The following is a 23818-nucleotide window of genomic DNA, read 5'->3' on the forward strand; positions in this document are numbered from 1 at the left end:
GAGGGGAAAGTTGTAGATTCTTGAAAAGTTTTAAAATTTTTGCTCTTGACTTTCAGCGCAGTGGCTAAAATTATAAAATTAATTATTGATAAATTAGAAGAAAATTACATTTATTTTCATCATAACTAATACCCAAAGTCCTTTTGGCATTTTTCTAGTGGACTTTAAAAAGATATTCTCCCAGAAGTATTTTCTTTCACAGACCTTAAATTCTTTTGGAACTGTTGGGTAAACAATTTGAAGTTCATGCTCTATATTTTAGTAATGATACTATTTCTCTGACTTATTTTGAAAGGTGATACCCATCTAGGCAGCAGCAGTAGAGAAGCCACATTTAAAGAAACAATAACATTAAAGTGGTGCACTCCAAGAACAAATAACATTGGTAGGTATTTAAAAATAATTAAAAGAGAATAGAATCAAAAGGTTCATGAAGTATCAGTTAATTTGTTTCCTTTTGAACTTTTGTTGGTATTATTTCAGGGTCTTGAGTGTGTTTTTGGGTTTATTTTAGATGTGAGACTATTTCTTTACATTCTTTCAAATCAGTGTTTTCTTCTATTTCAGAATTACACTATTGCACTGGAGCTTATCGAATTTCACCTGTAGATGTAAATAGTAGACCTTCCTCCTGCCTTACCAATTTTCTTCTAAATGGTAATTTTTGTTATTTAGTGTTTTTTTCCTGAGATCATTATAAGTGAAATTGTTAATGAGAATGTGTGAAAATTTGAACTCTTAAATTTTGAAAACAATTTTCTTCAATATAATCTAACCATTTTGTTTAACCCCAACTGTTTTTAAGGTTAAATAATTGGAAATACCCTTTAACAGTTTTGCTAAGGTTTAAAAATAAGATGGCTTCATATTTGATTTTCAGACTGTTGTGTTTAAGCAAGTTTTACTTAATATATTTTTATTTTAAGTATTTTTATTTAAAATTTTTGACTTTTAGAATATAAATTGAATTTTTTGGAAGATAAAATAATATAGACCATTTATCTTAGCCCATTGAATTTTAATTTACAAGGTATATTTTGAAGCTATTCTTTTTGAACCCTGTACGTTTATCATAAATAATATTGTATTTTCAGTATTGCACCATATCTTTCTTACAGATGACTTTAAATCTATGGCTTCCTTATGTAAAACTAAAAAAAAAATCCAAATAATTGGATTCCATTTACTAAGACTAAATTCTAAAAATATCCCCTGGTGATTAGGTTGTAGAACCACTAAACTAAAAATTCAGTCTATCTGTATCAAAAGTTTAACTTCATTGTTATGGTAAGCACAGTTTGATTTCAAGGACTATGTGAAGTCCAGATTAAACAACATTTAGTCATGTGAAATAGAAAATTAGGATAAAAGTGCTGATCGTTGGGTATTAGAAACATAAATTAAGACCGTGCCTTCTCCCTAGAGGTTTTGTATTAATAATAATCTGAGGATTATTCAGCAGTTGTCTCATTTTTCATCTTGCTGCCCAAGAGAAAAATTTTATATGAACTTATAATTGAGTGAGCAGAGACCACTATACTTGTTTTAGAAAACTAACTGTATTGGAGTAATCAAGAGAAAGCCAAGGCTGGAATAGACTTTTAGGAATTGAAATGCAGATATATAACTAGAATGCCAGTTAAAATATGGGATCAATAAATAAAATGAAAAATCTAGACAAATATTAATAGAAAAAATAAGAGCCCTTTTGAATTTTATTAACTGATAGAGTAATCTTGCTTTTGACAGGTCGTTCTGTTTTGTTGGAACAACCACGCAAGTCAGGTTCCAAAGTCATTAGTCATATGCTTAGTAGTCATGGAGGAGAAATATTTTTGCACGTCCTTAGCAGTTCTCGATCCATTCTAGAAGATCCTCCTTCAATTAGTGAAGGGTGTGGAGGAAGAGTTACAGACTACCGGATTACAGTAAGGCACTTATGTCTATAAATGTTATATGTTGAGTCTGTCATCATTCAGCAAGTAATCATTGAGTGCTTATTATATGTTAGGATCTATGACAAAAAGAGATTTGGAAGAAATTTATCATTTGATATTTATGATTGTTTTAATTAGGTGAATGTCCTGCAGTACTTACTCAAAATACTTATCACTATGTAGTCTTCCTTATGTATTCACCATATACTGAGAAAAATCTAACACCAACACACTGAAAATACAGGAAGGAGAGGAAAAGATTTGAATTAATATTTTACATGGACCTTAATTTCTAGTAACTCAAATGGCAAGCACAGATATTTTAATACTGGATTGCTGCTACTTTGAAATAACATTATAAACTTTTGTATTATTGAAAGGGGAATAGACTAACATGCAAGGAAATTGAGTTTATTTTTCATAAAATTCTAATGTTCCAATTTTAATTTTTTATTCCCCCTCTCTTCTTTGATATTTGATATTTCATGGATGTCTACTTCTTGAAGTCATTGTGAAAATTAAATGTGATAATATATATCAACATACTTATAACCAACAAAGTGTTACATACTTTAAGTAATTGTTTTTAATTAGCTTTTTTTTTATCATCAATTTAAAAAAAAAAAACAAAAAGCAAAAATATCCTGTAATTCCATCATTCAATTATAACCAGTATCAACATTTTGATGTTGTGTCAAGGTAGTAGTAAGCGATTGGTCTTCTAATATAATTAATTCATTCTTTTATCTGTATATGATAGAAAATAGTTAAATTGTAGAAGTGAAGAAAAATGAATGTTCCTTGGTGTTTAAAAAGGAGAAATTACCATGAATACATTTATTTGTGAGGCTTTCTTCATCTCCAGTATATAAAGGCTAATAGGTTTCATGTTCAAAAAGAATAAAAACATGAATGGTGGGGAGGGGGCTATTAGAGAAAATGCTTTGTTGTGTGTCACAGGACAGAAAACATCAGGGAATCAAACTATTAGATGTAATCCATACTGAAACATTAGAAAATAGTTCCTAATTTTATCTTATTTGGTTATCATTAGGATTTTGGTGAATTTATGAGGGAAAACAGATTAACTCCTTTTCTAGACCCCAGATATAAGATCGATGGAAGTCTTGAGATCCCTTTGGAACGAGCAAAAGATCAGTTAGAAAAACATACCCGTTACTGGCCGATGATTATTTCACAAACCACCATTTTCAACATGCAAGCGGTAAGTGGTGAAGTAGTTTCTAGTTTTTTTTAAGTTAGTTGTCTAGAATCAATTTTGAAAACTTGTGTAAATTGTACCATTTTTTTTCAAGCAAAGAATGAAATATGTGAGTTTGTTACAGTTTAATTGAAAATTGGAGTGATTGTTAAAGATTCTCTTGCCATGATGGTCTTTAATATCAGTTGAAGTTCTGTCTAGATGAGTTGATATTTGGTGATTTGCGTTTTTCAAGACAGATTTTCTTTTTCTCTTTAAAAAAAAAAAAATCTTACAGGTAGTTCCATTAGCCAGTGTTATTGTGAAAGAGTCTTTGACAGAAGAGGATGTGTTAAACTGTCAAAAAACAATATACAACTTAGTTGATATGGAAAGAAAAAATGATCCTCTGCCTATTTCCACAGTTGGTACAAGAGGAAAAGGCCCTAAGAGGTAGGTTTTTTCCCCTTTCTCTAAACGTTGTGTTGACTTGTTACATACATACATATTTATGTAATTGTTTTTTAAGCTAACTTATTCCATTTTTAAATTGTATGTTTGGGGGTGTGAAAATACATATACATATATGTTTGAGATGAAATAATATAGAATAGCAGAATTGGATACATTCTTAGATTGTTCCAGTCACTATCAAGTAAGAGAAAAGAAGTCCATGTTTATTATTTCCTTTTACTTTACCAGTAGCGAGTGGCACTTTGGTATTATTTAAAGAGTAATTCTAAGAATATATAAATTTTAATCTCCTTTACTATAGAGATGAACAATACCGTATCATGTGGAATGAATTAGAAACCCTTGTTAGAGCCCATATTAACAACTCAGAGAAACATCAGAGAGTCTTGGAATGTCTGATGGCATGTAGGAGCAAACCCCCAGAAGAAGAAGAACGGAAGAAACGAGGAAGAAAGAGGGAGGACAAAGAAGACAAGTCGGAGAAAGCAATGAAAGATTATGAACAAGAAAAATCTTGGCAGGATTCAGAGAGGTGACTTCTTGGCATTAATGTTGCACCATGGTACCTTTTGGCATATCAAGTTTATTTGAACATTCAAACGTCATCTAATGGTTGTTCATTTAATATGTGTTTATTTCATTTTACAACAATGTGAGTTTATCATTTTTAAAACCTAGGAAATCTTTTGGTCTTAAAGAGTTATAATTTTTTACTGTTACAAAGTCTGTTAATTTTTTTCTAATTAACTTCTGAAAAGCATAATGCTTACTGTTTGGTATCAGAATTTGCTTTATGAGTTATGAATTTTAAAGACATAGGTTTATTTATTTGTTTAGTAAGTATATATTGAATGCCTATGATATGCAAGTCTTTAGTATAACATCTCTGTCCTGGAAGAACAGTGTTGTGGTAAGGCAGGCAGAGTCAGTCAGGGATTACACCAAAGTATGGAGGTGCTATTATAAAACAGGCACAGGAGCCCCTGGGAACACAGAAAGTATTTCCATTCTCATGAATTTCAGAATCAGATTGGAGTTAAATCTCTAACTTGTAGAATGTAAATACATTTTCACAGTACACAGACTAGAGAATGAATGGCAGTGAACTTCTTAATCTTATTTGTAAACTGAAACAGTATTTTGTCTGTATCTTTCAAAATTAAAATTAGGAAGTTTCTTACTAATGACATTATTTCTGACCTTTTTAAGTTTAGCGTAAGTTTTTCTCCACTTTTAAATATTTTAAAGCTAACTACATTAATGAATTATTGTATTTTCACTTTGAAAGAAAAGGAAACTTGTACAATTCGTTAGGTTTTCTAACGTGACTTTAGACTGAAGTACAGCTTCTAATTAGTCCCTTGGTTTACTTGGTGATATCAACAATCTCTCATAAAGACTGATTTGCAATATTCAGTTTAATTATTGAACCATTTAGACTTCTAAATATTTAAACTTTAAATTTCATTATTTAAGATTAAAAGGTATTTTAGAACGTGGGAAAGAGGAGTTAGCTGAAGCTGAGATTATAAAAGATTCGCCTGATTCCCCAGAACCTCCAAATAAGAAGCCCCTTGTTGAAATGGATGAAACTCCACCGGTGGAAAAATCAAAAGGTAAGGTAGTATGGTGTTTGTAAAGAGTTTTCCAATTTAGCTCCGTTTTGAACGGTGCTGTTTAATATTGCTGTGTATATGAGTAAGAGTACTAACTTTGTCTTGAGAGTCACTGTTTATAACCTTGGAAGAAAATAAAGGGAACACATGCATTTGTCAACATTAAAGAATAAATAGTATCAACAACACCCCACCCCCCATCCCCCATTAATGAAGACTTTGGAAAATAAGCACTTTAATGATAAAATCTGTTTTAGTCGATTTTGATTGTGTAACCTTGAATCTATTTATGTTCCTGACACTATACCAACTGCTGGGTTGTAAGACAAACTCTTTTCCCTAAACTCTTATTGAACCTAGGGAAGGATCTAATTTCACTTACTCATAAATTAGAATGTGGTATGAATGAGTTTCAGTGACGGTATTATTTTAAATTGTAGTTTCTTGTAAAACCTTGTATAGATTAAGAGGTTTAATTTCCTTTTGAAGGAATTCTAAGCATTAAAGATATGATTTGGGTTTAGGAGCTCCTAAAATCATTTTAGGCCTTACCCATCTTGAAGGTAAACCAGATGTGGTCCTTTGAGGATAAATGGGAGATGGGATACCAAAGGACTGTCTGATGTTTTGCCCCTGTGGGAGGTACCATGACTCTTCTGAGGAAGTAAGACCTTAGGGCTGGCTAGATAGCAATTGATGGTGGCTCATCTTGGGGAGAAGGTAGGCTTATTTGCTTTTTAAATATTTCTGTAATAGTGTTTATATATTTTATTAAATGTTTGCATTTCCCATTTGATTGATTTTGAGATTAGTGATCACCCTTGAGGTAATCTTATCATTTTTATCTTTTTGGCAAATGTATTTTGCCTTTTTTTTTTTTTTTTTTTTTTTTTCTTTTTTTTTCTTTTTGATGTATTACCCTATTTTTGCAAGCCAAAATATGCCACTGTTGATTTGGGAAAAAAAAATTAGGATTACCATAAACAGTGCTTCAACATTACTTAGAAAAAAGAACACTAAAAAGTATTATTTATAGTGGCAAAAAGTGGCAAGCATCCAAAACACATACTAGGAAAACGACTTAAATGATGATGTGTTATAGAATGGAACTTATATAGTCAAGGAATAAATATTGTCATGAATGCCCACTCTTCCCTCTTGGTAATGTCTGTATATCATTCAGGTTTCAGCTTAGGAAGCTCCTTCAAGAAAGACTTCCCTGACTTCCTTTCACAATTAACATGCTGCTTTTTGTGAACCCATTGCATCCTAGGATGACTATGATGGAGACACTTAGGGTACTGCATTGAGATTGCTTATTAGCATCTTGTCTCTACTATTAGTCTGAAACATTTTAAGGGCAGAGACTGTTTTTAATTGACTATTATATCACTACCACCCAACACAATCCGTTGCCCATAACAGAAGTTCAATTATTACTGTTTTGTTAACTTTTTATTTTGAAATACATTCGAACTAATAGGACAGTTACAAAAATAATAAAACCCATGCAGAGAACTCCAACATACCCCTATTCCTGCCTCCAATAGCCAGATCCACCAGTTCTAACATTTTGCCACCTTTGCTATATCTATCAATGCACTTTCTGAACACTTGAATATAGGTTGTATACATCATGTTCTTTGAATACTTAATACTGCCAGGTACATTTCCTTAGAACAAGGATATTCACTTATGTACCCACCGTAAGTGCAGTTGTCAATGTCAAGCAATTTAGCATTGATATAAAACTTACAGTCTATATTCCAGTTTTTTCATATGTCCCAATAATGTCCCTTTGAGCCTTTTCTCCTCTTTGCTAGATCTATGATCCAGAATCATATATTGCTTTTAATTGCCAATGTCTCTTTAGTTGCTGTTTCTTTTTCTTTTTCTTTTTTCTTTCAATTGTAGGAACATACATAAAATATAAACTTTCTCATCTCAACCACTCCAAAGCTTACTATTCAGTGGGATTAATCATATGCACAATTTTTCCGTACTCTCAACCACCTTCCTTTGCTTAAACACTCCTGTCTCTCCAAAAAGAAACCCTATGAAACCCTACACCCACTGTGCTTTTACTGTGCATTCCTCCTGCTCCCCACCCTGGTGACCTGTATTCTAATTTCTTCTCTATGTGCTTAAATATTCTCTGATAGTTTCTTTGTAGTTACCATGGGGCTTAAATTTAACATCCTAAATCTATAACAATCTCATTTGCTTTGATACCAACTTAACTTCAATAATATACCCAACTGTGGGTCTATACCCCTCCATCACCCTCCTCCTTTATGTAGTTCTTGTCGTAAATTACATGTTTATATATTATGAGTCCACAGTTACTGATTTATCTTTACATTTTATGCATTTGCCTTTTAGACACTGTAAGAAGTAAAAAGTGGAGTTATGAACCAAAAACTCAGTAGTAACTGGCAAGTTGTTACCCTCTCCAGAGATCTTTATTTCTTCATGTGGCTTCAATTTACTGTCTATTGTCCTTTCCTTTCAACTTGGAGAACTCTCTGGAGCAACTCTTGTAAAAGGGCTAGTATAGTGACTCCCTCAATTTTTGTTTATCTGGGAATATCTTAATCCCTTACTCATTTTTGAAAGACAGTTTTGTTGGATATAGAATTCTTGTTAGCAGTTTTTTGCTTTCAGAACTTTAAATGTGCCATCCCACTGCCTTTTTGCCTCCATGGTTTCTGATGGGAAATGAGAAGCTTGTTTAGGCTTCCTTGTACTTAACGTGTTGCTTTTCTCTTGCGGATTTCTGAATTTTCTCTTTACCTTTGGCATTTGACAGTCTGATTATAATATGCCTATAGTGTGGATCTATTTGGGTTTTTCCTGTTTGGAGTTTGTTGAATGTTTTGGATTTGTAACATATCTCATTAAATTTGGGAAGTTTTCAACCTTCATTTTCTTGAATATTCTCTGTGCCCCTTTCTTTCGTCAACTTCTTAGACTTCTGTAACATGTATATTGGTAAGCTTGATGGTGTTCCACAGGTCCTCAGGCTCTGTTCACTGTTTCCATCCTTCTTTCCATTTCTTAGACTGAATTATTTGAATTGTCTTATCTTGAAGTTCACTGATCTTCCAGCTCCAATCTACTGTTGAACCCCTCTAGGAATTTTTGATTTCTGTTACTGTGGTTTTCAGCTCTGTTTGTTTCCTTTTCATAATTCCATCTCTCTGTTGATATTCTGTTTGTATTCACCTGTTGTTTTTCTGATTTCCTTTATTTCTTTCTCCAGGTTTTCCTTTAGCTCTTTACATTTTTTTAAAGACTTTGTCTGGTATGTTTCAGGTCTGGTCTTCCTCATTGATGGCTTCTAATGCAATCTTCTCCTTTGCTTGGGTCATTGTCTCTTTGAATGTTTTGTAACCTTTTGTTGAAACCTGAACATTTTGATACTTTAATGTTGTGCCACTGAAATTTAGACTCAGAGGCATCTATTCCTTAAGTTTTTATCCAGCTAGTGTTATGACTGAGTTTTCCTTGTATTAATAGGAGCTAACAAAAAAAAGAAAAAGAATAAAGAAAATAATGTTGTCTTTGCAGATTTCCTGGTGTGGATGCTCTCCTTGGGGGCTTATCCATAAGCTATGTTGTATGAGAATAACTCCAGGCTAAAGCATAGGGGTCTCCTGATCCTTTATTTGCATGCATCATGTCTGGGGCATGTGCATGTAGCTCTAGGAATTCCTCTGTTTACACAGATACAAGTGTCCCCTCTCCCTAAGAAACAATTTCCTCACAGTCGCGGGTACTGCTCTGTGTGTCCCACAGCCCCCAGTCCCTTGTGCCAGGCAGCACAACTTGACTGCTCTACCACAGCATTTTGTGAGAGAGCTTTCTGAGCAGCTTTCTACACCGAGGGCAAATTTCAGGATGACGAGTCCCTCAGGCCATCAACAGACAGATTCAGAGCATGTGCACAAGGGCTACTCTGCTTTCTCTGGAACCAGGACCAAGGATCTGCACTGGGAGCATGGCTGGCTCCATGTCAAGCCGGCGGCGCAGTCGGAGAGAGACCAGCCAGGACACCATTAAATCCTAATACTTTTCTTTTTTCTTGCCCCTTAAGATTTATTTATAATTACGTTTCACATAAATGGAATCATACAATATGTGGTACTTTGTGTTTGGTTTCTTTCAATTAGCATATTGTTTTTTTTTAAAAATTTATTGTTATTTTTTTAACTAGAGAAGTTGTAGGTTTACAAAAAAGTCATGTAAAAAATACATTCCCATATACCCCCCTATTGTTGACACTTTGTATTAGCTTGGTACCTTTGTTAATATTGGTGAAAGATTACTGAAACATTACTGTTAACTACAGTCCACAGTTAACATATACCACCCTATTTCTAACACATTGTAATAGTGTCATGCATTTGTTATAATTTATGAAAGAAAATTCTTGTATTTTTACTATTAACAACAGGGTTCACTGTGTTATACAGTCTTTGAACTTAACTTCTAGTAACATACATGACCAAACCACATTCACAAATATAATTCAGCACTGTTAATTATACTCACAGTAATGTACTACTATCACCACTATTCATTTCCAAACATTTACAATCAGCCTAAATAGAAATTCTGCACAAATTATGCATCAGCTCCCCATTCTCTAATACCCCAATTCCATCCCCTGGGTAATCTGTATTCTAGATTTTAACTTTTATGAGTTTGCTTGTTCTAATGAGGTCATATCAGGGAGCTCATACAATATTTGTCCTTTGGTATCTGGCTTATTTCTTCACTCAACATAATGTCCTCAAGTTTCATCCATGTTATCATGCATCAGAACTTCATTTGTTTTTACATCTGAGTAATATTCCATTGTAGGTGTATACCACATTTTGTTTATCTATTCTTTGGATGATGGACACTTGGGTTGCTTCCGTCTTCTGGCAATTGTGAATAATGCCTCTATGAACATCAGTGTGCAAATGTCTGTTCACATCCTTGCTTTCAAATCTTTTGGGTATAATACCAAGTAGCAAAATTGCTGGATCGTATGTCAGTTCTATACTTAGCTTCCTGAGGAACTGCCGAACTGCTTTCCATAGCGGCTCTACCATTTTACATACCCAACACCAGTGAATGTGTGCTCCTTATTTCTCCACATCCTTTCCAACAATTATAGTTTTCTTTTTTTTTTTTAATAGCAGCCGTTCTCATAGGTGTAAAATGATATCTCATGGTGGTTTTGATTTTCATTTCTCTAATAGTGATGTTGAACATTTTTCGTGTGCTGGAGAAAGGTCTTCTGTTCTCTTTTAATTGGGTTGTTTGTCTTTTTATTGTTGAGTTGTAGGATTTCTTTATATATTCTGGATATTAAATCCATATTGGATATGTGGTTTCCAGATAATTTCTTCCATTGAGTAGGCTGCTTTTTCACTCTCTTGACAAAGTTCTTTGAAGCATAAAGTCTTTAATTTTGAGGACTATTTATTTGTTTTTTTCTTTGGTCACTTGTGCTTTGGGTTTAAAGTCTGAAAAACCATTGCCTGCCATAAAATACTGAAGATGCTTCCCTACATTTTCTTCAAGGCACTTAATGGTCCAGGTTCTTATATTTAAGTCTTTGATCCATTTTGAATTAATTTTTGTATAAGGTGTGAGATAAGGGTCTTCTTCCATTCTTTTGGATAGGGGTAACCAGTTCTCCTAGCACCATTTGTTGAAGAGAATATTCTGTCCCAACCAAGTGGACTTGTCAGCCTTGTCAAATATCAGTTGGCCATATAGGTGAGGCTCTATTTCTAAACTCTGAATTCAATTGCATTGATCATTATATCTATCTTTATAAGCCAGTGCCATGCTATTTTGACCTCTGTAGCTTTGTAATATGCTCTAAAGTCCGGAAGTGTGAGTCCTCCAATTTCTTCTTATAGAAGATATTTTTGGCTATTCAGAGCCCCTTACCCTTCCACATAAATTTGATAATTGGCTTTTCCATTTATGCAAAGTAGGCTGTTGGAATTTAAATCTGTAAATCAATTTGGGTAGAATTGACATCTTAATGATATTTAGTATTCCAGTCCATGAACATGGAATATCCTTCCATTTATTTAGGTCTTCTTTGATTTAAGCAATGTTTTGCACTTTTCTGTGTTCAAGTCCTATATAGCCCTGGTTAAATTTATTCCTAGACATTTGATTGTTTTAGTTCCTTTTGTAAATGGAATTGTCTTGATTTCCTTCTTAGATTGCCTATTACTATTCTATAGCAACACTACTCATTTTTCCATGTTGATCTTGATCACTACTTTGCTGAACTCATTTATTAGGTCGGTAGCTTTGTTGTCGATTTTTCGGGGACTTTCTGTATATAGAATCATATCATTTGCAAATAGTGAAAGTTTTTACTTCTTCCTTTCCAAGGATGCCTTTTATTTCTTCCATAACTGCTCTACTAGAATTTGTAGCACAGTGTTGGATATCAGTGGTGACGGTGGGCATCCCTGTCTTGTTCCTAATCCTAGAGGGAAAGCTTTCAGTCTCTGTTCCAGTTTGCTAAAGCTGCCTTTATGCAAAATACCAGAAATGGATTGGCTTTTATAAAGGGACTTTATTAGGTCACAAATTTATAGTTCTGAGGCCATAAGTTTCCAACTAAGGCATCAGTAAGAGAATACTTTCACTGAAGAATCGCTGATGGCGTCTGGGACACCTTTGTCAGCTGGGAAGGTCAGCATCTGCTCCTCCTTTGCTCCTGGGTTCTGGTTTCAAAATGGCTTTCTCCAAACTGTCTGGTTTTCTGCTTCCCTTAGCTTCTCTCTTTCAGCCTCTGTGCTTACTTGCTTGTTCTACCAGGGTGTTTCTCTCTAAGCATCTGGGAGTCCTCTCTTAGCTTCTCCAGGACAAACTCTGGGCTTCATCCCTTAGCCTGGCATCTCCAGACGTCGTTCTGTCTGCATCTCCTGGCATTTCCAAGCGTCTTTGTCGGTGTCGGCTCTTAATTTCTCTCCAAAATATCTCTCTCAGCTTCTCTGAACTTCTCTCTGTGAGCTCTCTTAAAGGACTCCAGTGATCTAATTAAGACCCTCCCTGAATGGGCGGGGTCCACACCTCCATGGAAATGACCTAATCAAAAGGTCTCGTGTACAGTTGGGTGGGTCACATCTCCATGGAAACATTCAATCAAAAGATTCCACCCTACAAGATTGAATTAAAAGATCATGGCTCTTCTGGGGTCCATAACAGTTTCAAACCAGCACATCTCTCACCATTGAGTACAGTGTTAGCTATGGATTTTTCCCTTCAGTTTTACCAGTATTTGCCTTGTGTATATACCCTTTATCATGTTGAGGAAGTTTCCTTCTGTTCCTATCTTTGAAAGTATTTTTATCAAGAAAGGATGCTGGATTTTGTCAAATGCCTTTTCTGCATCGATCGAGATGATCATGTGTTTTTTTCCTCTTCTATTTGTTAGTGTGGTGTATTATATTAGTTGATTTTCTTGTGTTGCACCACCCTTGTATACCTGGTATGAAACCCACTTGATTATGATATATAATTCTTTTTTAATGTGCTGTTTGATTTGATTTGCAAGTATTTTGTTGAGGCTTTTTGCTTCTATATTCATTGGAGAAATTGGTCTGTAATTTTCTTTTCTTGTAGTATCTTTATCTGGTTTTGGTATTCGTGTGATGTTGGCTTCATAGAATGAGTTAGGTAGTATTCCCTTCTCTTCAGTTTTTTGGTAGAGTTTGAGCAGAATTGGTATTAATCATCCTTGGAATGAATGGTACAGTTCAACTGTGAAGCCATCTGGTGCTGGGCTTTCTTTGCTGGGAGGTTTTTGATGACTGATTCAAGTTCTTTACTTGTAATTGGTCTGTTTTAGTCTTCTATTTCTTCTTGGGTCATTGTAGGCTGTTTGTGCATTTCTAGGTTTCGTCCATTTCATCTAAGTTGTGTAATTTGTTGGCATACAGTTGTTCATAGTATCCTCTTATGATCTTTTTTATTTCAGTAATGTCCCCCTCTCATTTCTGATTTTGTTTTTTGCATCTTCTCTTTTTTTTCTTTGTCAGTCTAGCTAAGGGTTTGTCAATTTTATTGGTATTTTCAAAGAACCAACCTCTGGTTTTGTTAATGCTCTCTATTGTTTTGTTTTGTTTTTTATTCTCAGTTTCATTTATTTCTGCCTTAATCCTTATTATTTTTTCCTTCTGCTTTCTTTGGGTTTACTTTACTGTTCTTTTCCCAGTTCTTCCAGGTGTACAGTTAGGCCTTTGATTTTAGCTCTTCTTTTTTTTAATATAGGTGTCTCAGCACTGCCTTCACTGCATACCATAAATTTTGATATGTTGTGTTCTTGTTTTCATTCATCTCAAAATATTTACTGATTTTCCTGCTGTTTCTTGTTTGATCCACTGTTTTTAAACCTCCGTATATTTGTGAATTTTCCAGTTCTCTGCGTGTTACTGATTTCTAGCTTCATTCCATTATGGTCAGAGTAAGAGCTTTGTATAATTTCAGTTGTTTAATTTTATTGAAACTTGTTTTATGACCCAAATTGTCGTCTATACTGGAGAATGATTCATCAGCGTTTTACAAATATTTGTATCCTGTTTTTGGGGATGCAGTGTTCTGTATATGTCTGTTAGGTCTAGTTCATTTATCATATTATTCAAGTCCTCTGTTTCCTTATTGCTCCTCTCTCCAGATGTTCTGTCTGTTGATGAGAGAGGAGTATTGAAGTCTCCAACTATTATTGTAGAGGTGTCTGTTTCTCCCTTCAGTTTTGCCAGCGTTTTCCTCCTGTATTTCGGGGCACCATGGTTAGGTGCATAAATATTTATGATTGTTATTTCTTCTTGGTGGATTGCCCCTTGTTGTTGATATATACTGTCCTTCTTCGTCTCTTAAAACAGTTTTGCTTTTAAAATCTGTTTTGCCCGATATTAGTGTAATTACTGCAACTCTGTTTTGGTTACTGTTTGTGCAGAATATCTTTTTCCAGCCTTTCACTTTCAACCTATTTGTGTCTTTGGGTGTAAGGAAAGTCTCTTGCAGACAGCATATTGTTGAATCATACATTTTTTTCATTCTGCCAATCTGAGTCTTTTGATTGTAGAGTTAAGCCATTAACATTTAATGTTATTACTGGAAAGGCACTACTTACTTCAACCATTTAATCCTTTGGTTTTTATATGTCATACCTTATTTTTGTCTCTGTACCCTTTTGGTTACCCTTACCAATAATGTTCATTTATACACCCTCCTCCAAGCCTCTGTTTCCTTTCTTTTCCTTTTAAGGACTGTAGGACTCCCTTTAGTATTTCTTGTATGGCAGGTCTTTTGTTGACGAACTCTCTTGGTTTCTGTTTATCTGAGATAACTTTAAAGTTTCCCTAATTTGACAGACAGTTTTGCCAGATAAAGAATTCTTGGCTTCAGTTTTTCTCTTTCAGTACCTTACATATATTCTGCCTTCTTGTCTCCATAATTTCTGATGAGAAATTGGCACTTAATCTTATTGCAGTTTCCTTGTATGTGACAAATTGCTTTTCTCTTCCTGCTTTCAGATTCTCTCTTTCTCTTTGGCATTTGACATCCTGATTAGTATGTGTCTCAGAGTAGGTCTATTAGGATTTATTCCACTTAGAGTATATTACTCTTCTTGGACGTGTATATTTATGTCTTTTCTTTAGAGTTGGGAAATTTTCAGTCATTATTTCCTCAAATATTCTTTTTGCACCTTTTTCCTTCTCGTCTTCTGGGACACTCGTGATGTATGTTTGTGTGCTTCATGCTGTCTTTCAAGTCCCTGAGACTTGCTCAATTTTTCCCATTATTTTCTATGTATGTTCTTCTGTCTGTAGGATTTTGATTGTTCTGTTTTCTATTTTGCTGATTCTTTCTTCTGCCTGTTCAAATCTGCTGTTGTATGCCTCTAGAATTTTAATCTTTTCTGTTGCACCTTTCATTCTGTTATGTCTTTTCTTTTTATACTTTCAAATTCATCTTTGTGTTCACAGAGGGTCTTCTTAATATCCTTTATCTGTTTAGCCATATTTTCCTTCATCTCCTTGAATTGATTTTGGAGATTTGTTTGAACATCATTGATTAGTGATTTAAAATTTCACATCTCTTCTGAAGTTTGAATTTGTTCTTTTAACTGGGCTATATCTTTGTGTTTTTATTATGGCTTGTAACTTTTTGCTGATGTGTATGTGTTCCGGTTTGCTAATGCTGCCAGAATGCAAAACACCAGAAATGGATTGGCTTTTAGAAAAGGGGTTTTTTTTTTTTGGTTACAGAGTTACAGTCTTAAGGCCATAAAGTGTCCAAGGCAAGGCATCGACAATCAGGTACCTTCACTGGAGGATGGCCAGTGGCATCTGGAAAACCTCTGTTAGCTGGGAAGGCACATGGCTGGTGTCTGTTCCAGAGTTCTGGTTTCAGAATAGCCTTCTCCCACGACATTCCTCTCTAGGCATCTGCTTGCTCCTGGGTTGCATTCTCCAAAATGTCTCTGTAAGCTGCAGCTCCTCCAAAATGTCAATCTCAGTTGCTCTGAGTTCCTTTTGTCTGTGAACTCTTTTATAGAACTCCAGTGATCCAATTAACACCCACCCTGAATGGGCAGGGTAGCACCTCCATGGAAATTATCCAAGCATTTCACTCACAGTTGATTGAGTCACATCTCCATGGAAACACTCAATCAAAGTATTCCAATCAATTCAGCACTAATACATCTGCCCCCACAAGATTGCATTAAAGAACATGGCATTTTGGGGGACATAATACATTCAAACCGGCACAGGATTCATCTGATATACTTGATGAGTTTACACTGAAGGTCATTTTCTTTCTTGCTTAGAGTTTTATTGTTGATTGGCTTTGTGTTAAGGTTCTTCTTTGACATTTGGTTCAACTTATTCTAAATCTTTAGAATAGCCCATGTCTAACTTTTTCCAGCTCTTTTAGATCTTTTAGATTTTTCCATCTCTTCTTCATCTGATGAGTTTGAAATTCATAATCATGCTTTTGGTGTTATATGTAAGAAATCTTTGCCAAGGACATAAAGGTTTATTCCTGTGTTTTCTTCTAGAAGTTTATAATTTTAGGTTTCAGTTTATGTCTGTGATCCATTTTGAGTTATTTTTTGTATAAAGTATGAGATTTGGTCAAAATTCATTTTTTTGCAAATGATTTCCCAGTTCTAATAACATTTGTTGAGAAAGCTTTCTTCATTGAATTGCTTTTGTACCTTTATAAAAAAAATAAGTTTACTCTATATATGGGGGTCTATTTCTGGATTATCTATTCTGTTCCATTGATTTATATGTCCATCCTTTCGCCAATACCAGTACTGTCATGGGCACTTCACGTTGAGCCTTAAAGTGAGGTAGTGAGAGTCTTCTTTTTTCTCTTTTTCGAAGTTGTTTTGGCTATTATAGTTCTTTTGCCTTCTCATATTGAGCAGGAAAGAGTTAACATAGCAGGCCTTGGGCTATGATGATTAAAACAGCCTGCTTGCAGGTTTGGTCAGTTACTGGCATCTGGGCACTTGGCTTTGGAAAGGTTCCTGAAATGATAAAGTTATTTTGCCTTACACCTGAACTGTCCACTTGTTTTCCTTCTGAGTATCTAAGAGTTTGTTGTGTCTAGACATAAAATGCCTACATGACTAGCCCCCATTTAAAAACCTGGACTCAGAGTCTCAAATGGCCTTCCCTGGCAGAAACATTGCTCACATGTGGCTGCATTTTCACTGCTGTGGGGGCGGTGTGTATTCTGTGTGAACCCTCACAAGAGAGTGAGAATGTGGGAAGCCTGCAAGTGGATTCCTACACACTGTGTGCTGTATCATTTCTCCTTACTGATCTGGCTATTTACCCATACTGTGTTGCTGCAGTAATTCTTAGCTATGCGTGTAACCCAGTGTTCAGTCATGTGTCTTTCCAGCAAATCACTGAACTCTAGTGTGTGGTCTTGGGGACTCTGAAACACTTGAGTATTTTAGAATCAGTGTGTTGGTATATACAAAAAATCCTGCTGAGATTTTGATTGGAATTGTATTGCATTTATGTATCAATTTGAAGAAAATTGAGTCTTTGTATCCTCAAATACGTCTTTTCTCTCCATTTAGGTATTCTTTTGTTTCTTTCATCACTGTTTCACAGTTATCAGCGTAGGGATTTTGGTTAGATATATGGCTACGTAGTTCATGTATTTTGGTGCTATTGTTAATGGTACTTTAAAAAAAATTTCTAATTTTTCCTTTTTAGTATTCAGATGTATAACTAATTTTTGCATATTGACTGTATCCTCTAACCTTAGTAAACTCACAAAAAGCAGAGCTTGCTTGAGCTTGTGGCATTGCTTAACATTTCACAGGGTGGACATTCTGAATCATTGTGTAAGCAAAATACCTGAATGTTAAAATCCTTTCTGCAGAACACTGTTATTTTTTAGAGTATCATGAAAGTTTGACATATTTTAATTCATCATATAAATTGTTAGGTCACAGAAAATACTACTAGATAATCTATCTTAGTATAAAATAATATGGAGAGAGGGAGGTATGAGGAAAGAAGCAGAGGTTGGAAGGTGTTCCTGCTGGAGGTAGGTTGTGCACTCAGGAATGATGGTGATCTCTGAACGCTGGAAAAGGTCAGTAGACATTCTCCTCTGGAGCCTCCAGGAAGAACCTAGCCCTGCTGGCACCTTGGTTGGAGGACTTCTGACCTCCAGAAATGTACTGGTGAAAGTGGGAAAAGCACTTTTATCAAGGAAATGAGAATTATCCATGGGTGTGGTTACAGCAATGAAGACAGAAAGGGGTTCACGAAGCTGGTGTACCAAAATATATTCACCGCCGTGCAAGCCATGATCAGAGCAATGGACAACTTAAGGATTCAATACGTGTGTGAGCAGAATAAGGAAAATGCCCAGATAATCCGAGAAGTGGAAGTAGACAAGGTCTCTGCATTATCCAGGAGCAAGGTAGAGGCCATCAAGCAGCTCTGGCAGGATCCGGGAATCCAGGAGTGTTACAACTGGAGGAGGGAATACCAGCTATCAGATTCTGCCAAATATTACGTGACTGACATTGACCTAATTGCCACACCATCATTTGTGCCAACACAGCAAGATGTGCTTCGTGTCCGAGTGCCCACCACTAGCATCACTGAGTATCCTTTTGATTTGGAAAACATCGTCTTTCGGATGGTAGATGTTGGTGGCCAGCAATCTGAAAGGCGGAAATGGATTCATTGCTTTGAAAGCGTCACTTCCATTGTTTTCTTGGTTGCTCTGAGTGAATATGACCAGGTCCTGACTGAGTGTGACAATGAGAATCGCATGGAAGAAAGCAAGGCCTTATTTAAAACAATGATTACCTATCCCTGGTTTCTGAACTCATCTGTAATTTTGTTCTTAAACAAGAAGGACCTTTTAGAAGAGAAAATCATGTATTCTCATCTAATTAGCTATTTCCCAGAATATACAGGACCAAAGCAGGATGTCAAAGCTGCCAGAGACTTTATCCTGAAACTTTATCAAGACCAGAATCCTGACAAAGAGAAAGTCATCTATTCCAACTTCACATGTGCCACAGATACAGAGAATATCCGCTTTGTGTTTGCTGCAGTCAAAGACACAATTCTTCAACTGAACCTGAGGGAATTCAACCAAGTTTAAAAGCTGCTGCCCACTCCTCCCCCATGACAGAAGACATGATTCACAAATTTTTCTTGTTTTATCTCCAAACACTTCTGACATCACTTGGCCTGGCCCACTGTGCCAGGCACTGAGTATATCATGCAGATCACAGGGACAGAGATGGAAGATATCTGAGTTAACCAAAACCTTTTTAAAGTTCTTTTCTTGATTTTTAGCTGTAAGATTTTGTGTAGTTTTAGAATTTGGTATTTTATAGAATTTTTAAAAGCTACTGTGATTAAATTTTTTTTTAAATTTTAAGTGTGTTTAGTAATAACCACTAAAAATCATGTAACATATTTTACCTAAAAAGGCCTGTTAATTTATAGATCATGCCTTAAGACCTCTAGAGGACTAATTTAGGTGATCTTTTTTTTTTTTTTTTTAAAGGCTGTTAATGGGTTCAAAGCTTTTTGTTAAATCTTGCCATTTAGAGACATTTCTATAGGGTGTTTTTCTCCCCTCATGAAGTATGACTTCTTCAGCATGCCACCAGAGTTTTTTGAAGATGTTTATTCTTTTTGAATGTTAACTTTGTAAGTCAGAATAATGAATAAGTCCGTCGAATTTAGTTTTGCCACAATTTGATCACATCGGAGCCAAAGCTGACATATGGTAAATGGGTCGAGATAGCAAATATGCTATCTTGTTGTGAAATGTATATGTGTGTGTATTCCACTGTATATGACAAGGTCTTGTAAACTTATGAACTGGCTAAAAGTCCAAACTGTTTAACAAATGTAATCCCTGCCAAATCTATGTCCACCACAGATTTGTGGCTTGAACTATGTATGCTGTACCTTTCTGAGAAAGCTAAGAATATACCATTATGCCATTTAAAATTTATAAAGAAAAAAAAATAATATGAGCAGAAGAATCCACTGGAGATTCAGGCTTTCCTTTTTCCTCTGATTGTTTCTTGTTATGTAATTGTGTCCCCTAGTAGCATTCCCTATGAGATAAACAGTAGTTGGTGCCATAAGCTTAAAGAAAAAATTTATAGATGAAAAACTGAAATTTGAGAAAAAATTCTGTTTTCTCCGTGTGTTTGGACAATCATGGCTCTGCCCCCCCCCTCCCTTTTTAAGTTTCATTCATCTAAGTTTTAGTTGACCTTGTAGAATCCATTTGTCCTGTTAAGCATAATTTAATAACTTCTAATATGTAACTAAATTTTATTGGACGAGTTATCCATACCATATAACATCTAATGCATAAAACATTTTTTTCCTCTAAACATTGTGCACTTTTATTGTCCCTTATTAGTTCACAGCAGTGATTATGTATATGGACTGTTACTTTAAAAGTTACATGTGTTTTTGTTGTTTTTTTATAAAAACCTTGAATCTAGACCAGTGGTTCTCAGCTAGAGGTGATTTTACCCCCACAGGACATTTGGCAATGCCTGGAGGTATCTGATATTCTGAGGTGTCACAGCTTTGAGGGAAGGGGAAGGTTTGTTGTTATTGGCACCAAGTGTGTATAGACTAAGGAAGGTGGTGAACTTACTATAATTTATGGACAGCCTTCTCCCCTGACAACTAAGAATTATCCGGTCCAGATGTTAGTAGGGCCAAGGTTGATCTTTTAAAAAGTCTGATCTAGAAGGATTCTTAGATGTGAGCAGGGAACAAAGGAATCTCAGACATCTGAGAAAGCCTTTAAAGTGAAAGCTAGAGATGAAACAAATAGGAAAAGGAAAATTTGAGAACCACAGAGTATTTAAAGAGAAGACTATTTTTAAAAACCCTCAGAGAGATAAAATACTGCATCTGTGAAACAAAAACAGGGTGCTAAAAAAATGAAATACTTGGAGAATAACAGCCAGAAATACACTTGAATTTTAAAATATGATCACAGGAATGAAAAATGGAATAATGGAAGGGTTGAAACATAAAGATGAAGACTTTTTCCAGAAAATACAGCAAAAAGCCAAAGAGATGGAGAACTGGAGAGAAAAGATAAAATTATAGAACTAGTTTAAGAAGTCTAATATCTGAATTGCATGAGTTCCAGAAAAAAGTAAAAGAGAGGGGAGAAAAACATCAGTGAAATAATTTGAGAAAATTTCTCAGCCCCAAGGGACATGAGTATGCATATTGGGAGAGCACGATGAGAGCCCAGTACAGTGGATGCAAATAGATCCACAACATGATGTATCATTGAAAGATTTCGAACTTAAAGAAGACCCTATGTATCCAAGATGAGGAAACAGGGCACATGCAAAGGAATTGGAGTCAGAACTCCTTCAGACTTCTAAAAATAACTCTAGTAGCCAAAGTACAATGGAAAATGCCTTAAAAAATGTGAAGAAAGAGGATTTTTAAATCACAGATTTCCCATACCCAAATTACCAATCTTGAGGAAGGGTATCATTTCCAGACATGCCAGGTAGAAAGTATGGGAATGAATTAGTGATGAGTACATAGAAACCTAAGTAATGAGAAAACAAGAAAGCTATTAATCCAGGAATAAACACAAAGTTGTGCAGGAAAGGAAAAGTAATCATACTTTTCTACTTGGCTATACTGTAATATTTACATTATTATAATAACAAAACTTTGAAAGTCAAGCTAATCAAAATAGTGATATAGCTAAATTGGGAGGTTGTAGAGATGAGAAGGTGGAATCCTTATCTTCTTGGAAGAGACAGTACGTAATAGTACCTAAAACGGAAAATAGGAAGTAGCATTAAAGCTATTTAGAGACAAGGAAATAAATATCAAAGTAACCACTTCAAAGAGGTGAAAATCGCTGCCTCTTGGAATGGCACAGTGACTGCTGTTTTCATCAGAAAATTTGTAGAACTGATTTGGACCATTAACATGAATATTTACATTGGAGTAAAGAAAGATTTTTAAAATTCTTATTTGTTCACTTGACTTGTGATTGTACTTTTCCTTTCTTTATGCTTGAGGCTTTTCCTTTCCTATTCTGTAATTCTTCAGAATAAATATGTCCTGTCACACAAAACACACACATAAATTTGATACTGATTTATTGATATTGTGAGTTCCCTTTCACAATTGCTTTACTAAAACTTTAATCAAATTTAGAGGGAAGGTATGTTTAGTGATTCTTTTGAGTAATGAGACTCCTATTTCCTAACCTGTTGAGATATCCTTCTAAAAGATAATAAGGGGAAGAAGATGGTTTTTCCTCAATTATTTGAATTGAAAAGTAAAATTAAAGGTAAATTTAATTAATTTGTAGATTTTAAAGTAAAAAATTATTCTATTCCTCTTTCCTAACCATTAGAAGAGATTTTCTTTCTAGAATAGAATAAGGGTAAGATCATATTGCCATAGTCTTATAAAATAGTAGAATTAGAGGGTAAATTTGTTGAATTTGTAAAGTTTGAAGTAATAAATTATTCTGCTTTTCCCCCCTCTTTCAAATATAACACCAGGGCCAGTGTCCTTGTTATCTTTGTGGAGTAATAGAATCAATACTGCCAATTCCAGAAAACATCAGGAGTTTGCTGGACGTTTGAACTCTGTTAATAACAGAGCTGAGTTATATCAGCATCTTAAAGAGGAAAATGGGTTTGTATTATTTATTATAGAACTTAATTTTGTTAATTGCTTGTATTATAATAAACCTTGTTTTTTGTGTTCAATTTTTTATTAATATTATGGTAGACTATTAATATGTAAATTATATGTGAGCTCTTTTCATTATTTTAGCTACTTTTTACCTCATCTGTTGCTAAATTGATATGTTACTTATAAAGAGAAAAAATTAACGTCTCTGATTCTTGGTACTCATAGAAACTAATCATATTGTTTGTAGTATCTACTTAGAGCATTTTTAAAAAAATGATAAGTAAACATTATAGAGGGAAAAGTCTTATAAAAATACTTTGTAAGCAACACTGAATCTGTGTAATATAATGGGAAATATATTTTCTTATCAAGTAATGTAGTCTTAGGGATAATGATTATTTTTTACTTTTAGTTTTGAAATAATTTCATATTACAGGACAGTTGCAAAAATATTACGGAACTCACAAAGAACTCCAACATACCCCCCATCCAGAGATCCAGATATACCACCCTTAAACATTTTGTCACATTTGCTTTAATCATTCTATCTATCCATCAGTCTGTCTTTCCATCCGTTTTTTAAACATAGTTAAAAAAGGTTGTATACATCTCGCTCCTTGATCACTTAATACTTCCATGTACATTTCCTAAGAACAAGGATGTTCAGTCACTCTTGTACCTTAAGTACAGTTGTCAAGTTCAAGAAATTTAACATTGATATAAGGTTACAGTCTATATTCCAGTTTTTTCATATGTCCCAATAATGTCCTTTTGGGTCTTTTCTCTTCCATTATCAGATCCAGTTGAGGATCTTACGTTGCATTCATTATCATTGCCTCTTTAGTTGCGCACTCTTTTTTTTGTTGTAGAAACTTATTTACAGCATAAACTTTCCCATCTCAACCACTCCCAACTTCTACCATTCAGTTGGATTAATCATGTTCACAAAGTTGTGCTACCCAAACTCCCATCCATTAGCAGAACTTTCCCATCACTCCAAAGAGAAATGTTACACCCACTAGGCATTAGCTCCCCACCTGCTGGTAACCTGGACTCTGCTTTTTGTCTCTACCAATTTGCATTTTTTAGCTATTTCATGTAAGTGGAATCATATAATATCTGTCCTTTTGTGTCTGACTTATTTCACACAACATGATGTTTTCTAGGTTCATCCGTGTCCTAGCATGTATTAGAACTTCAAGGAATATTGATTTTTTTAACTGGATAAAATTCAGTTCTGATTATTTTAATCCATTTTTTAGAAGAAACCATCTTAAAAATTTACTGGTAAAGGATTTCTTTAGTGAAAAAGGAAATAAATACATGACTAAATGGTAG

The 23818-nt window shown here is 34.7% G+C and overlaps 2 protein-coding genes across 4 annotated transcripts in view; both read left to right on the forward strand.

Moving 5' to 3' along the window:
• Positions 1 to 23818, forward strand: part of INTS13 (integrator complex subunit 13) — a 72371-nt gene that overhangs the window by 47922 nt on the left and 631 nt on the right. For all 3 annotated transcript variants that reach the window (XM_037846002.1, XM_037846003.1, XM_037846004.1), the window contains 8 exons: positions 296 to 385; positions 568 to 657; positions 1750 to 1928; positions 2992 to 3162; positions 3437 to 3591; positions 3914 to 4144; positions 5089 to 5228; positions 22345 to 22480. In XM_037846002.1, coding sequence (XP_037701930.1) covers positions 296 to 385; positions 568 to 657; positions 1750 to 1928; positions 2992 to 3162; positions 3437 to 3591; positions 3914 to 4144; positions 5089 to 5228; positions 22345 to 22480 — 1192 coding nt within the window. The remainder of the gene's footprint in view (positions 1 to 295; positions 386 to 567; positions 658 to 1749; positions 1929 to 2991; positions 3163 to 3436; positions 3592 to 3913; positions 4145 to 5088; positions 5229 to 22344; positions 22481 to 23818) is intronic.
• LOC119541772 (guanine nucleotide-binding protein subunit alpha-14-like) lies at positions 17447 to 19041 on the forward strand. Its single transcript, XM_037846005.1, has one exon. It carries the CDS (start codon positions 18009 to 18011, stop codon positions 18912 to 18914), a length of 906 nt encoding a protein of 301 aa, XP_037701933.1. The 5' UTR covers positions 17447 to 18008; the 3' UTR covers positions 18915 to 19041.

Source organism: Choloepus didactylus, chromosome 8, assembly GCF_015220235.1.
Source record: "Choloepus didactylus isolate mChoDid1 chromosome 8, mChoDid1.pri, whole genome shotgun sequence".
Taxonomy (NCBI): Eukaryota; Metazoa; Chordata; class Mammalia; order Pilosa; family Megalonychidae; genus Choloepus; species Choloepus didactylus.